Consider the following 16,292-nt stretch of genomic DNA (forward strand, 5'->3'; position numbering starts at 1 on the left):
AACCTTGCAAAACTCCGAATGCATCAACCGTGTCTCCATAAAGTTAAACCCCTGACAAGAAACCTGTTAAGAAAGAGAAGGGCAGATGTCACTCCAAGAGGAGAGCGAATCCACAATGACCGAGCAGACAGCTGTCCTGCTGGAGGGAGAACAATTGCTCAGCATGACTGTAGGGGCTTTTGTCCAACAAAGCTGGTCCTTTATCAGTGGTTCAATACAGTGACCAACAAGCAGAGATAGTAGGTTAGGGTGGAGGGGGGGTGAAGGGGGGCTTGAGCTGAAAATATGTACACCCTTAGATAACTGTAACAGTGAGCTCGTCCACTAGGCATGTTTGTTGCACTGGACTGAAACTCCCTGAGTGCATGGAATGACTTGGAATCCATTAATTGTTTATGACCAGAGAAAAAATAAACAAATTGTGGGTAAGAAACTATGACTAAGCGGCGATTGCCTCATATTCAGGCCTCAGCCTTTCCGGTCGGATGAGTAATAAGAAAGCGGGCTGGGTCTTTATACCCTTCTATAGAGCCATTAGGGTGGGTTATAGTGGGACTCTCATTATTCAATAAACTCAAAGCTGCTGTGAGGATGAGTAGAGTGAAGAAGGAAACTGTCATGAGGGTATTTCCAGTATAAATAATAAACAACCAGCCTGATTGTTCCAGCAAAATCATCCATGCCTCATCCAATATGTGGGAGTGGCTGATGTCTAAAGTTACGCCGTTGTTCTTTTTGTGATTATGCAAACTCTTCTCCTAACTGGCACTTATGGACCACAACAGACACACCGCAGAGAGATGCTCCATCGTAAAGCCTAATCGACTAAAACTTTGCTTTTGTGTATGAGATGGTCAGTGCTTCGCCTCGCTGAGTCTCGCAACTGTGGGCGTCCAGCAGCATGAACAAATATTTGGGGGAGATGTCAAAGCCTCTTTAGAACACACACAAAGCTTTGTTTAAGAAAGTGGGCTGGAACAATGCCTTCATAGCCCCTCTGTCAGGCCTGTGTCAGCTACAAACGCACAACCATGCACATGCACTTACATAAACGAAAACACAGCCAGATGATCACATGATGCTCTTCATTACTTCTTACACTTTGCTTAATTAAAGCCAAAGACCTTAATGTACACAACATAAATGAGAGCTGTTGACAAAATTTTCAAAACTGGACTATTTCTGCTCTTGACAGAATGAGACAAACTAATCCAATGCTAGAAATAATAATGTATGACAGACATTAATTACTACACAGACACTTTAGAGAGATGATTCACTATCAAAGATCTGGCATCAACCTTGACCTCTGTGCAAATATGACCACCTAAACAACACACACACACACAAAGATATGCAAATATATACACACACAGTACACACACATGCACACAACTTCTACAGAATATGAACAGCTGTTTTTGGCAGTGTGTGACCTTATATGTGTAAGAGCTCTCCTTTGCATGCCATGTAGATATTTTTAGAAAACTGAGCCTGAAACGTTACAAGTGTGTTATCATACCTACACATGTATCATTCTTCTATGGTACACTTCTCCGTGAGCGTGTTTGGTGCTCGATCACACACACACACACACACACACACACACACACACACACACACACACACACACACACACACACACACACACACACACACACACACACACACACACACACTCTCTGTCCCTGTCACTTATTAGAGGAGGGCGGCATCAACTCAGAGCAGCCAGTTCTCTTAGTAATACCAACCCTCTCATCATACGTTGAGCAACAGGAAATTGCTTGATGTGAGTCACAGTAACTGGAAGAGTAAGAGTGGACTCATTCATGCAAGTCAAAAGGAAACATTCTCTTCAATTCTGGTATCGTGAAAGCGTAAGACGTTCAGGTCTAATGGATTCTTACTCACCACACAGGCTTTGTTGCACTAGGTTGCATTGAAAGAAACAGACTAAGACTTTGGAGCTCATTTAGAATACACTGACATTTTTCACACACGGCTCACTCACATCGCTGGTCATCTTCATCTGCAGGAGCACCTGCAGATATTCCTGAAATGGGCCCCGAACGTGATCGTCATTGCCGATGGGTTCCGATTTCACAGAGCAAACACCGTCTAGGAAAGTGAAAAACTCACTTCTTCTACGCAACATGGCTACAATCTTCATGCGACAACGAAGAAGAAAAAAAGAACCGTAAAGGAAATTATTCCATTTCAAAACAAAGGAGAAACAGATCTTGTAAAATCAAAATGGATCCAAAAACACATATTCTATAGTTAATCCAAGACCATAATCAATAATCGAGGGTCAATCCTTGCACACATAATGCAGCCAACCAAACAAGTGAGTCCACTAAAAATGTTATACCCGCTACAAAACTTGATTAAATGATTCTGTAAATAATCTGATTACTACACTTCTCTTAAAACTACTTTTACCACCCAATGGGACGCTGCTGTTCTGTGGCTTATTCCAACTGGTCTAGCAAATACAAATCAGCCATTGTTCTCCATCTGTTATGTGTTTTTCTCCCCAAAGATAAAGCTCTTTAGTACTTATATAACACATTCTCGGGAATTATTGAGAATGGTTGAGATCTAGAATATGCTCAGAGAAATTAAAAGTAAAGTTAAGAAATGTTATGAATAGTCACAGTTTATGCAATTTTAGGTTTACAGATAGGAGTCTAACATTTCACACACAAGGTGAACCAGTTAATGCGCAGGAGTAGCAGTGACTAACTTGTATTCTATTTTTCCTGTTGTCCACAGATTGTTCACGGGTACAAAACATGGTTGAGGTGAATCTCTAAACACGCTATTTTCACGCTATGTGTTGCCGTGACACGTCCTGTCGGCCTTTTCATTACCTCCAAAGAACAATGATTTCAACATAATAACTACATGCTCTGTTGCAGGGTGTCAAAATAATAGCGTTTGATTACAATGCTTCCGTGTCAAGATGTAGCCGTCTTTCAGTCTAATCATAGGTGCTGCTGCAGACTTTGTGGAATAGGAAGCAATAGCAAGTAACTGTATGCTATAATTTATACTTCTGACCCGCCGTACCGTATAGTCGTAGCGGAAAGACAAGGATCTATTTACATTTTGCGGGGTATCGCACTTCAAACTTGTGTCTGTCCTGCTGTGAGTTTCAGTTCATAAATAGATCCGACCCACTGCCTTTATCGTCACTGTTGAGCAAAGACCTCTCATCTTACAGTAACTCTTTACTGACACCTCTGCAGCGTGATAAATTGGTTTCAGGGGAAAACCATTAAATCTCCCCTTTGACAATCAAATCACACCACAACAGCAATTGAACCATCTACTTATACTTTGTAGATATATATCTTTTCAGTGTGAGACTATTTGTTTTCCCAGTACTTACTGTTCAGGTATACGTGAATATGATAGTCTACACTTAACGTTGGTAGTACATTAAGTGTATTTACTTTGGTGAATGTACTGGAGCAAGGCATCACGAGACAGATTTTTGCCCAATAAGCCATATGGGCAAGTGTGGCCAGTGAGCACGGGTGCTATTTTAAGGCATCGTAATGTATTTTGGCTGCATGGTGTGTTGATATTAACACAGAGAAACATTTTGCTGCTGCGGTTAATGGCACAGCTTTCCTGAGGGCTAGAGTATAGATTTATTATATTGGAGAAAATCCACAGCAAGTGCACTCTCATTGTCTCACTGAAAAATCATTTGATCTGAAATAAATGATTTTGCAGGATAAGAGCACACTTTCTGCCCAAATTGATGAGTTGAATTTAAGCCCAAGAAGATGGAAAAATGCTGTCAAGTCCCCAGTTTTGCTTATTCATCAGCTGCTTTCATTCTACTGGGGGGGAAGCCCATTTTACAACCCTTTAACCTGCAAACAACCTGTATGAAATTAGCAGCCGAAGCTTTTTTCGCTTACAAATAAATGTGTTTATGCAGAAGCTTCAGTGGACATTGAAGTTCACTGTAGGTGCCTTTACTACGCCATCAAAATGAGCTCAGCTGAGGTGATCTTCAATCTTTGCTTCTTTTGTCATGCTGGTTATTTAAATGATATGCCAGCACTTACGCTCCACCCACCCATAAGGCTCATCAAAGAGCAGAGATGGCACTTCTTAGGGTGGTTGCCTGGCACCGCAAACAGATCACTCATATTTCTGTGTATGACACACTGCTATGCATGTCTGTTGGCAGCTGCAGCCAGCATCATTTTCTGTTTACAGTGTGTACAGTTACTGTATTTGGCTACTTAAGTACACAGGCAAGCTTATCGAGTTGGTGGGGGAGGCTATCTTCTGATTTGATTTGAAATATTGGAATTATATTATTTTGCAGCAGGAGACAACATGCTACATTTACTTGGCTACAATGACTCATTATTGCTTTGAATCATTTCAGCGTAGATACCCATAACTGTAAAAAAAAAAAAAAACACCTAATATATTTTCCTCTACCATCTTTAGTCATTTGAGTCTGTTGTTATTATCCTATCACCTTTCTCTACAGTACATTTCCTGTCTGGCTTGAAATCAGTTGCTTTTAAGCAGCCAGCTCTAAAGTGTTTCTCTCAAGACACCGATCGTTCGTACATTTTCATCTTAGAGTGAAGAAGTACATCAACTGCTTAGCTGATGGAAAAGGAGCATAAACCTGAATGAGGGCGCTTGGGTACATTGGTGCTGTTCTGGCCACTGCTGTCTCAGCATTAAAGCATTAAAGTCTTGAACCTAATGTGAACAAATGGAAGCCAGTGGAAATAGATGAGAAGCGCTGTGATGTCGTCGTTTATGGCTGGTTGAAGACCTGAAACCCTGCTCCATTCTTGACTTTTCAGAATGATGAACCTTGTAAAATACTAATCATCTAATTCATAACCGGCTCTTACATGAACCCCCCTGCCCACTACTTTAAAGTTAAAATCTTTGCAACCAGAGGAACTGAAAAGCATTAAGATCATGACCCTAAAATGATCCTCCCCAACAGAAGCAACTTGGACACGATTTAATACTATTTTCTGCCTGTTGATGTTGCTAGGCAACATAATTGAGCCCTAAAGTACACTATATCCCGAATGTTACACTTTTTTTTAACAGTCAAGACTGAAGTGTTGGCAGAATACACAGCATTAGTATGCATCTGTTGTTTTTCATTGAGAGAGTTCAGGTTTATCTTTCTACTATCTGGCCCCCCGAATCTCTTTATGGATACATTTACGGAGGACTTTTGAAAGACTCAGTTGTTGATCATTACAGTTACCGCTGCTGCAAGTTTTGATTGCATTGAGCTACGCATAAGAATAAAAGTATGAAATATCACATACAGTTGGAAAGGAGAAGAAGCTCATCAGGCGCACTGAGGTAAAACAAACATCAGTCATCAGTGACGCCGCAATCTGTTCCAGTGTTACTTGACTATGGTGAAGGAAATTCTATGCTATCACAGCTTGAGCGAACAAATGACACTTGTGTACTACAATATAGCAATAATCAGGAGGAGAGCAGGTGATGCTACGAGGCTCAGGTGACTCCTGCAGCTCATATGGCAAGAGTTTATCTAATTTCCTGTGTCACAGCAGTGATTAGTGGCTGGCTTTACAAATAACAGAAGAGGAGATGACTAAAGATTAGAAGCTGTTCATGTTGTACTGCTTACAGGTTGTAAGTCACATCGTCAGGCCGCAGTGGTAAAGCTAACAGAATCTACTCAGAATATTGATCTTATGGTCTGTTTAAACTTTTGCCTAACTAGATGCAACAAAGATCTCAGCAGTTGTTTGTGTATGTGCACGCAGATAGGGCTGATCCTAGCATGGTCTGTGTGTGTGTGTGTGTGTTGTGTGTGTGTGTGTGTGTGTGTGTACGTGTGTGTGTCTACATGTGTGTCTACGTGTGTGTCTACGTGTGTGTCTACATGTGTGTCTACGTGTGTGTGTCTACGTGTGTGTGTGTGCGTCGAGGGTGCAGTCATGAGCAGAAACTGTCAAGGAATTACTACACCATGCCACAGTTCTACCTGGTGTGAAATGCCTTCATGTGTTTATGCTACCAGCTTTAGTTTTCTTTACTATCATTCAAAAGGTGCCACAAACTGTATTTTAGTAGGTTAAAGCTCTTTAAGATAAATGTGAACAAAAAAGGGCTGTTTCAAAAGTCCATTATTGTCTTTTTCAAAATGCATGAATTACCTGAAATTTAACTGTAACTGTTTCATCAGCTATACAAATGCCAATTCGTTCGTAATTAATTAATCTGCATTTGTCAAAGAAAACCTATGAAGTTTCAACAACCCTTCATCTACAGTCCTCTCACTCTCCCTCTGTGCCGCTCTCGCTCCCTGTCGTGCATTCTGCATTACGGTGAATCCATTCATCTTTGTTTCAGCCTCATGGGGGGTCTAAGAAACCCTTGAAGGGAAAAAGGAGTTGTGGTGCTATAACTAAGTCAGCAGGTGGGTGGGGATGAGTACCGCAGTAAATGGATGGTGCATGGAGCCCTGTTGTAGCCTACCAGAGGTCCTGGTCCCTGACCCCCTCCCCTGCCCTCAGACACACTGACAGACGGCAACAAACTAGCTCAGGTTTCCTCCCTGGAAGTACCCTGAGTTTCAAGTGAGCAGCAGGGGAGCAAGGTTGTTTCCTGGGGGGATTTTGAGCAAAGATACAGTACAACAGCAAAGATAGTGAGGTAAATCAGAGTAAAACCGGCGTGACTGCTGAAACAACCTACGAAGAGATCAGCCCTCATCTCACCGCTGTGTGTGTATGACTGAACTTCAATCCATGAGGGCCATGAGGTTTCGATTAAACTCATCTGTGCCCCTCTGGCTGAAGTCTGGGGTGCAACTTAACAGCAGGAGTGAAAACTAGTAACGTTTAAAAGTCCTATCCTGACGAAACCACTTTCCCTTCACAATTACAGCGATTAGAAGGGGTGATGGCAAACAGACAGACATATGCCTACATTTAAAATGGCTAAACATACCATAGCATCCATCTATCAAGCTGCCTCTGATAGCGAGAAGAACTATTTTCAGCCTTGGACTGCAAGTAACCGGCCAAGCAAAGTTGATTCAAGGATCACACGAGGACCAATTTGTCCACTACGATAACATGAATAGTAACATTAACCCCCTGTGCAGTTCTACTCACCTTAAGCTGCTGCTCTTTGAGTAAGGTTTCAGCCATGTTGACTCATTAGTACCATGTGTGAAAGGAAACGTTGACTTCACATCCACACAATATAGGAAGTTAGGGAACTTAGAGTATCAGTTTATATCCAGTTCCTAAATTTACTGCACGACAGAACTGAATCATCTGAGGTGTGTAGGAGTAAAAAGGTGAAGTGGTTGCTTTGAAACACATTTTCATTTTAGCTCTTCATCAGATATCTTTAGTCCAAGTTTGGTGTGTATTATAAAGCCACCTGTCTGTCTTATAGTTTTAGTGACACCACCACTTCCTTGACATACTGTATATTACATTAAATTACATTACGGTCATTTAGCAGACGCTTTTATCCAAAGCGACTTACAATAAGTGTGTTCAACAAAGGTAGATAAAGGAACTTCAGGTCACAAGAAATCGTAAGCGCATTTCCTTCCTAAACCAACAGCTAAGAGCATAACTAGAGCTAGAGTAGAAGTGCAATAAGTTAGGTACTATGATGAATGAGAAAAAACAAAAAACAAAAGGACAGATTAGAAATGAAAGATTAGAAAACAAGAGCATCAGAAGAGCTAGGACAGAGTAGGTGATGTCCTAAGAGGGAGGATCCGGGTAGTGTTTATAGTGTATATATGTAGTATAATATTTTGCCGTTTTGTGCTCCTCTTTCACTGACAAACAGTCACGTGTTTCACCACATTTGACTTCCTCCTTCTGGCTGTGTTCATGCATGTGGTTGTTGGAGGTTTTGGGGCTTTTGCTGTGCATGCACATGCTGCTCAACTTACTTCAGGCACTGCTTTCACAATGAGGAACCAGACGGCAATTCCAATGCTGATGAAATAAGGATATAGACAACTTAGGCCAGTCTGTATACAAGGGCACCGTGCTTACCACCTGCAACTGGAACAAGGCAGGCAGGCAATGCAATGGCCCACCAACAAGAACTTTCATTCTACAGTTTACAGACACATTTTAGCTGGTACTCAAAAAGCACTGCAGTTTGACACCCAGAGCTCAATGTGTGTTTGCAGGATGCTGTCTGGTTCCGATACAACAGGACACAGCTGGACTCTTCTCTCTGTAGGAGAAGATAGACTTCTGTGTGTTCTGTGTCAACGCTTTTACTGTTAATGCTACTAAGGGCAGCGATGATCACAAGTTTCATGAGCCCCTACAGTTCAAGTGACAACCTTTGAAAACAGAACAAATACTGTTATCAGTGCTATGATGTCAAATATCAGGGTCTATTAGCTGTAATCTGCTACTGTGCTTAAAAGTGACTCAGAAAGCCCTAAGTACAGAAGTCATTTTTCTTGAACATTAGTTTATCTCGCTCAATCAGCTGAATATGGATGCTTATTTCAACAAATATCACTTGATTTTATTTGAACTCTTCCTCTGCATTTCTGTCTCTATCATGTCATAAATCCAGTTTCTTGCTTCTCACATTATTAAACTGTAATGGAGAACAAATAGAGCCTGTGTGCAATACTTCCAACACAGCAGTAATGTTCGTGTGAGATTGAGAAACCCTGCTGTGCTCTGACCTCACTTCCTGAAACATCCATTTCTTTCCTAATAGGATGAGCTTGATAAAATCCATGTGGAGCCCCTTCGACTCATCCTTCATCCGTCATGTCACACCGACTCTTACGTTTGAGGTTGAAAGTAAAATAATTTCAAGAGGAAACTGTTGTATAGAAAAGAGGGGAAATGAAGCAGAAAGCTGCAGGTCAAACCAGATCTTCCGTGTGTGTGTGCAGACAAATCAAAGTCATGGTGTTGACTTGTCGATTGAGTTGTTGTTTGTTGATCTGGACTTGGGACAAAACATCTTTCAGTCTCCAGTGGCAACAGTCAACAGCCACCTGTAGCATATTGCATCTGCCTGGTATCCCATTGCATGATCTAAGATTAAAGAAACAAGTGTCTGGATTGTATTCAGCCTGCTTAGGAAAAAAGCAAGCATCTGGTTGTAATACGTTATCCTCTGCAAAAACTCTAGTCTCTGTTTGAAAAACTGGCAAATGTTTTCCAGACATAGGGTACACATGAAAGCTTCTAACAAAACCTTCAGGCAACGTTCGCTGTGCATGACTACCTGGGCAGCGATGACTTCTCGGTCAAGCACTGCAGCATTCAAGTAAAATGCAGTGACATCACTCGTAAAACACAAAGAATCTGGAGTACTAGTGGTTTTCCTGTGTGAACTTTGGACCAGGTAAATTACTGGAGAATTCCGGGGAGTGCCTCCCTCTCCCTTCTTCTTTGAAAGGAAAGCAACATCCCCGATTTAACTATCTCCAGACCCCTTTGCTGCTCAGTCCACAAGAAGAAAGAAATCCAACTCATAATATTGACTTTGGCAAATTCCAGACTCTGCAGTTTTAAAATGTACCCCAGACAGAATCCGACAGCAGGTATCCCGGTCAGGTATTGGTTAGAATCTGTACCTACTGATAAACTAACAACACAGAAACATTAGAGATTTGCTCACTGGAATTCCAAATGTTAAAAATTCCAACTCCATGTAGCAACTTGCACACACACTCAAAATAGCCGACACCACCATCAATACAAACAGAATACAAATACACAAGCAGGAAGCCTGCATCTTTTCCAGGTATTTTGCAACAAATACTGCAGACTGGATTACTTATCAAGTGGATCATTCCCACAAAATAATATGAGGCAAAGGAATTCCACTCCTCGCCACTGCTTATTATCATCTCGTAAAAATGCTTGACACACTGACGCAGTCCTATAATCTTCCTTATTCCCATGTTGTAGTTTATGACACATATCCCTAATTGTGTGTGTGTGTGTATGTGAATGGGGGGGGGGGGATATAGGGATACTGTTACTCAAGCAGCAGCTGGCTCGATATGGACAACATATGGCCTCAAAACTGGGAGAGATATGACATCATGTCTGTGGAGACAGAATGTCATTTGATATCATATCACATCACACTGGAAATTACTGTCAAGGTGGGATTCCATTTTGGACTTCTTCTTTCCTCTTTCTACTCTTACTATGCACCAAACAGAATCCCTGACTGTTCCCCTACTTAAAATCAACCGGTAACGTATAAGATATGAGGTCACTCTGGGTCCACTGACAACATCTTATCATGGTAGAAGACAAGCCCATAATACCATCGAATAAATGACTATATATTCTAATTTCTTTACAATACCTGCTTGCATAAAGCACGAGGTAACGGATTCCTCTAACGTCCGCATCTGCCGTTTCTTAAATCAGCATGGGCCTAAACCTCCTCCTACTTCTTCTACCTGCTGTAACATCATAACCTGCGTCATCCTAACGTCCCTGCTTGTTACACATCTATCATACTGTTACAAAACGGGCGTTAACTGTCACTGCAGCAGCTTCCAAGCAAGTTCAAGCCTTGTCGACTTGCTCTTACATGGGTCGCTGTGTTATATTTTGAGGGGGTGTGTGATAAGCGTGGTTAGAAATGCTGCAGCGTCAACTAAAATGGACGATAAACTAGAGAAACGCACCAAACGGACATCACATCTTATTATAAATAGCGTATACATGCGTGTGTGTGCACGCGCGCGCAAACACACACACACACACAAACACACACACACACACACACACACACACACACACACACACACACACACACACACACACACACACACACACACACACACACATACATACATACGGGCTATGTTGCCGTTACAAATTAGCCCCCTATTGGCGAGCAAAAGCAACACATTTCGTATGGTTTTTAGCGCTAAATCGGAGCGATTGCGTCCCTATTTGTTTGATCAGAGAACCGTTATGTCCGCACAGTGAGACAAAACACCGAAGTGCACCGGCAGCTTACCCATAGCTCTGACCCCCAGCTCATGGTTTCAGTATCCGCGGAATAATCCACAACTCGGCTGGGGTTGTTTTCAATAATCAACACTGGTAGACGTGATCTCTCTCTCTCTCCCTCTCTCTCTCTCTCGCTCTCTCTCTCTCTCTGTCTATCTCTCTCTCTCTCTCCCGCTTTGGTGGTGTTCGCCCGTGGGTGCTCGTCTTCGGGGAGGGGAGAGGGGTGGGGAGGAGGAGGAGGGGGAGGGAGGGGGGTGCTCCTCTGATAGATGCGTTCTTCTTCTTCGTCGTCTTCTTGTTCTTTTTCAGCTCCTCATCCTGTCTGATGCAAGATGGTCAGGGGGGAGCTGCAGCAACACAATCTCTTTCCAAAACCGGATCGGTATTGTGTTGTGTTGTGTTTTGCCCGTATGCGGTTTGCACTGCGCGGGCACCCGCTCCCTTTCCCCGGTGACAGCTGCTTCTGCGTGCGCGTCCACACACACGCGCGTACACACACACAAACACGCGCGCACGACGGACTCACGGTGGACGTATACAAGGTTTGTGGAGGATGTCGCTGCAGAGGAATCGGCCAGTTAAGCCGTCATTGATACCTGGGCTCGATGTCCCTGCTTGCGGTTAAACCCATCACATGAACCCCCTGCTCGGGCTTTGAAATGTGGCGTGAATGCCGGAGGAACATGGGGGCGGGGGGAGGCTCATAAAGGTCAACACCCATAGCAGATGTTTCATAGAATGCCCCCCATTGGGTCCGTATACTGCGTGACACGCTACTACTTTCTCTCTGTGTCTTTAGTTTCACTCTTTAAACATGTCTTGTATGTCACTGCAGCCACAAACTTCCTCTTCGGTTCGCAGAATCGTCTCTTCTCGGGCCCATCCGTTCAGCTATTTGCAAACTGTGGTAAACAACTGCAACATTTTTTGTTGTGGTTTTGTCAAATTATTTATGGTATTAGCACTTTTTTTTTATTAGCACGAGTTTTCTTAAGGTACTCCTTTTTATATATATTTTTATTATTTTTGTGCGTGTGTGATCATCCCTATTATTTTTTTTATATTCACTAATATTGCTTTGTCTGTGCATATATCTGTACATATATTATCTACTGGTCTCCATGGTTGATAGTTTCTTAAATCAAATTTCAAAACTATTTCGTACACTAAACACACTTTTTTGTTACTCAGTTATGGATAGCACTTTGAGTTGCAGCTTTGTATGAAAACTGCAATATAGATAAAGTTTGACTGATTGATTGAAGTCCTCTGTACTTGCAATCTTAACTAGTAGAAACGTACTTGATTACAATCTTGAATTATTTGTGACTGAAGAGTATTAACTTGCACATCATTACAGATTTTGCAATGACAGTACATGATTGTCATGCATTAAGGGTACAGAAGCAATGGTATTCCACATAGACTTCAATTGCCTTATGCAGTATATTTTTGCACCCGTCTTCATCAGATGTCTATGATATACACTACCAGTCAAAAGTTTGGACACACCTTCGCATTCTCTTCTCTTCTCTTCTCTCAGTCCAAACATTTGACTAGTAGTGTACATATGCAACAACCTACATCTGACAACTACCTCATCATTAGCATAGTTATTGGGCTCTGTGGAATCCGTTTAAGAGATAAAACATTCATGGGGCTAATATTAGACAACCTTATAGCCACTAATGTGTAACAACACTACCATCTAGTGGTAGGAAATTAGAAGAGCAGGCTAACCTCAATGCCCGAATAAATAAAAAAACTAAACTAGTGCATTATGCACAAGTAAATACCCCTTTAAAAGTGCATTATGTGCATTGTAAAATGTATTAAATAGGAGAAGAGAGGAGGAGTAACTGATTATCATGACCCAGCTCTCCTGCAGGCAATGGGACATTTTGACTTGTGTTTCAGTGTTTGAAGTGACTCTTATGTGCTCTTTTATCTGTTTTTAAGAGTTCTCTTTTTTATATACGTATTTATTTGATTAAAACAGCATCCATTATAATTGTCTGAGCTCCCTCCAAATAAAAAACTTTAAGCTTTTACCAAAAACATGTTGCTTCACATTTCCTCAACGAGCTGGATCGCAACACTATGTCATCATAATGGCAAGTAAAACAAACACAGGTTGTATTCTTGATACTCACTTTCCTCTTTTTCATTTTGGAAAGAACCAGGAGAGCTTGTTTGCAGTTGTCACTTTATTTCTATTGGACGATGATTTCACAAGCAGACCTGTTTGAACATGAAGAGCCATAAATACACCCTCCAGTTAAGATACAACACCTAACCCTTACAGCACCACCCTGTAACAGGATTTATTTGTTATGTGTCCACCATCACACAAAACATAAATACCTACATTTAAAATATAAATGATATTTATTAGGCTGCTAATTATTGGGATCTAATGGAGAAAATGTATGCAGTTCACTATCTACTATTTCTGTTGATATATATATATTTTTTTTTATTTTTTATATTTTTTATCTTTATGTCAGTTAATCTGCCCAAGTGCATGTTCAACCTAAATGTAATTTACCAGGCTGAACCCTGTGACCTCAAAGATACTTTGAGTTAAACCAGGCTATGGAATGCAAGAGCAAATACTTACCAACAGAGGGTGCTCATGGACCATTCTTGACAGTAGGACACACCAATCGATAAAATCAGACAACTGGAATCCGACTTGTGAGAGCAAAAGCAATTAATAATCAGGACACATCATGATACATAATCATAACTGATCCGTTATCATTTTCTTCATCTTGTGTTTCTAAATCTACCCTTCAACTAATGCTGAAAAGAGGGCACCCATTTGACCTTAGCTCAGAATTAAAAGCCAATCACATGCATGTGGCTGGTATGTGAGGTGTGTGATATTAACAGCTTCTGCCATCCACTAATGAGGTATGTTTGATCATCAGTGAGTCTCCCTTTTTCCTCTGATACAGCTCACCACCAGATGGTGATCAGCCCCTTTCCCACCCAAGGGTACACATCCCAAAAAACAACTCCAATTTCAGTCATCATCCTTTGGCCCAAACCCCATCTGATACCATGTATGCATGAGAACCTCCTTATGTTTCCACATGCTGTTTGGTTTGGACAATTCATGGTTCACGCAGAAGTCCAATCACAACAAACTGGACGGTTTTTCCCCCTGGCAACACTACTCAAGGTTTTCCTGCAGTTTCTGACATGAGCACTTGAAGTCTGCTGAGAATTCTTGAACCATGTTCAGATTAAACACACCCCATATGGGGGAGTTTGATTCCAGAGTCAGCATTGTCATCACATCAATATTGGTACCTTGAAACTCTTGAACCAAATCAGGCTCCTTTGCCACACAGACATTCCATTCATCATTCTGCCATTAAAGTCTGTTGCACCCAAGCCTGTCCTGGTCCTCAACTCCAGAAGTTCCAGGTGAGGTTCATCAGGGACATCAGGGTTTCGATACAGAGCCATGCCTGTTTGTGCTGGCTAAATACAGGTACCTCATTCCTGTAAAGCCTTGCAAATAAATGTATTTTTTTACAAAACAAAGCAGGAATGGCAGAGTTCTGCAAATTGAAAGAGGCCTCACCCTATAGTTCAATGCATGATTCCCCCCTCTGTACCACCTGGTCCACATTTTGACTGCAACTTAAACTCGTGTGCATGAGTCATTTTATGAAAGGCAGAGCTTTCTGGGAGGTTGCTGGTTTGACAAGGTGAAAGCCAGTGACAGGAGGGTGCTTTCTGTTACACATTGTAGATACAGTGTTGTCATTGTATGTGCATTTCCCCAAAATGTACCGAACATATTTTCTACCTTTAGAAGGTTTACCATCTTTTCATGAATATTAAATTGTCCTTCTGAATGTAAAACAGTGATCCTTGACACAACAACTGACAATGATTCATGGTTTTTAGAATTCATCTCGAACTAATGTGAATCATCAACAATGATGCAAATCTGGTTTAAACATTTAAAAAATCTTCACAAAAATAATCAGTGAAACACTGTGTGACTGCAAATAGCATTTACAGTAGAACAATAACAGAAAAGGAAATAGTAACTTAGATACACTTTTGTTTCAGACTTTCAGTTCATGAATGTAAAAGTAGTTACACAGCAGTAACACTCCCACACAAAAACTGGTAGGTCCCCAGCCTTGGTTGCTCTATTTCCCTGATGACAAACTCCAGGGATTTTCCTTTTTCATCTCTTACATCTTTTCATTACAGTTTGATTTACAAAGTAAACTGTTCACCAAGCCAAGGGCTAAGCACAAAACACACATTTGGGGCTTAGGCTTGTTGTGTTCCAGTCTGTGTGAAAAGGCTACAGGTTATTTTGGTATATCCTGGTTATAATCTGGAACCGAGCAGAGGAACAGTAGCTTTACACAGTTTGTGCAATGAAAGAATCAAAGAAAAGGAGGTTATGTGTTTTAAAACAATAAGTCATGGGGATAATACTGTCCTCTGAATTGGCCTGCAAACTGATCTAATATAAACAGAGCTATAGCAGATTGTTAGCGATTCAACCTGAGAAGTACAATTTGTCCAATATCACATGTCGGCTGATGTTAAAATTATAGCATGAGAAAAGCCTGCATTCCTCCTGCCTGTCCCCACATGCTTATGTGCTTTGAATGAATTTCTGCAGATAGTTGCATGCCCGCTGTTGCAATGTCTTGACCTACACTACAGTTAAAGAATTCTGAAGTCACTGATTCAAGAATTGAACACTTGTGATACCACTTAGTTGACTTAAGAATGTACTTAAATGCTATCATGCCTTGTTGGTGTAAAGGCACACGGTCCCAAATCAGCGTTTCCTTCCCTCCCAAAGCAGCATGGTGCTTACTTGTCTGACTCCCTTGTGAATGTAGGAACACAGTCACTGTTTGTCAACGACAACTTATAGGTAAAGCGGCTGTGGACATCACGAGGATTTGACTTCAGCAGGAGCTCACCATTATGTCTGAATAGTGAATTCAGCTGTAACATTCAAGTCCAACGGTCCTCTATGAAAAATGTTCATGTTTTCATTCAACATATTATATTAAGAACAATTTATTTAATCCCATTTAAATGTATGCCATGTACAAAGTATTTAAATGATTTATAACATCTACAAAAGAGATGATCAAATAAGACATAAAAATCATAAAACAAAATAATATTAGACACTTTTTGTGTCTATGTGATCTGTATGGGTGGGTGATCTCAGTATGTGGGATCTCAGCATTTCTA

General features: G+C 41.2%; 1 protein-coding gene across 11 annotated transcripts in view; it reads right to left on the minus strand.

The window, feature by feature from the left end:
- The window catches only part of fnbp1b (formin binding protein 1b), a 46,837-nt gene extending 35,327 nt beyond the window's left edge, over positions 1-11,510 (minus strand). For 5 of the 11 annotated variants that reach the window (XM_076158719.1, XM_076158725.1, XM_076158728.1 and 2 more), the window contains exon 1: positions 7,164-7,306. In XM_076158719.1, the coding sequence (XP_076014834.1) occupies positions 7,164-7,199 (36 nt within the window). In that variant the 5' untranslated portion in view covers positions 7,200-7,306. Of the gene's footprint in view, positions 1-7,163; positions 7,452-11,046 lie in introns of those variants that run through there. The other 6 variants (XM_076158721.1, XM_076158717.1, XM_076158724.1 and 3 more) reach the window with 4 other exon arrangements.
- Positions 11,511-16,292: the final 4,782 nt, after the last annotated feature.

This window comes from Genypterus blacodes, unplaced genomic scaffold, assembly GCF_046128005.1.
Source record: "Genypterus blacodes isolate CSIRO-AG114 ecotype Tasmania unplaced genomic scaffold, CSIRO-AGI_Gbla_v1 ptg000085l_1, whole genome shotgun sequence".
NCBI lineage: Eukaryota > Metazoa > Chordata > Actinopteri > Ophidiiformes > Ophidiidae > Genypterus > Genypterus blacodes.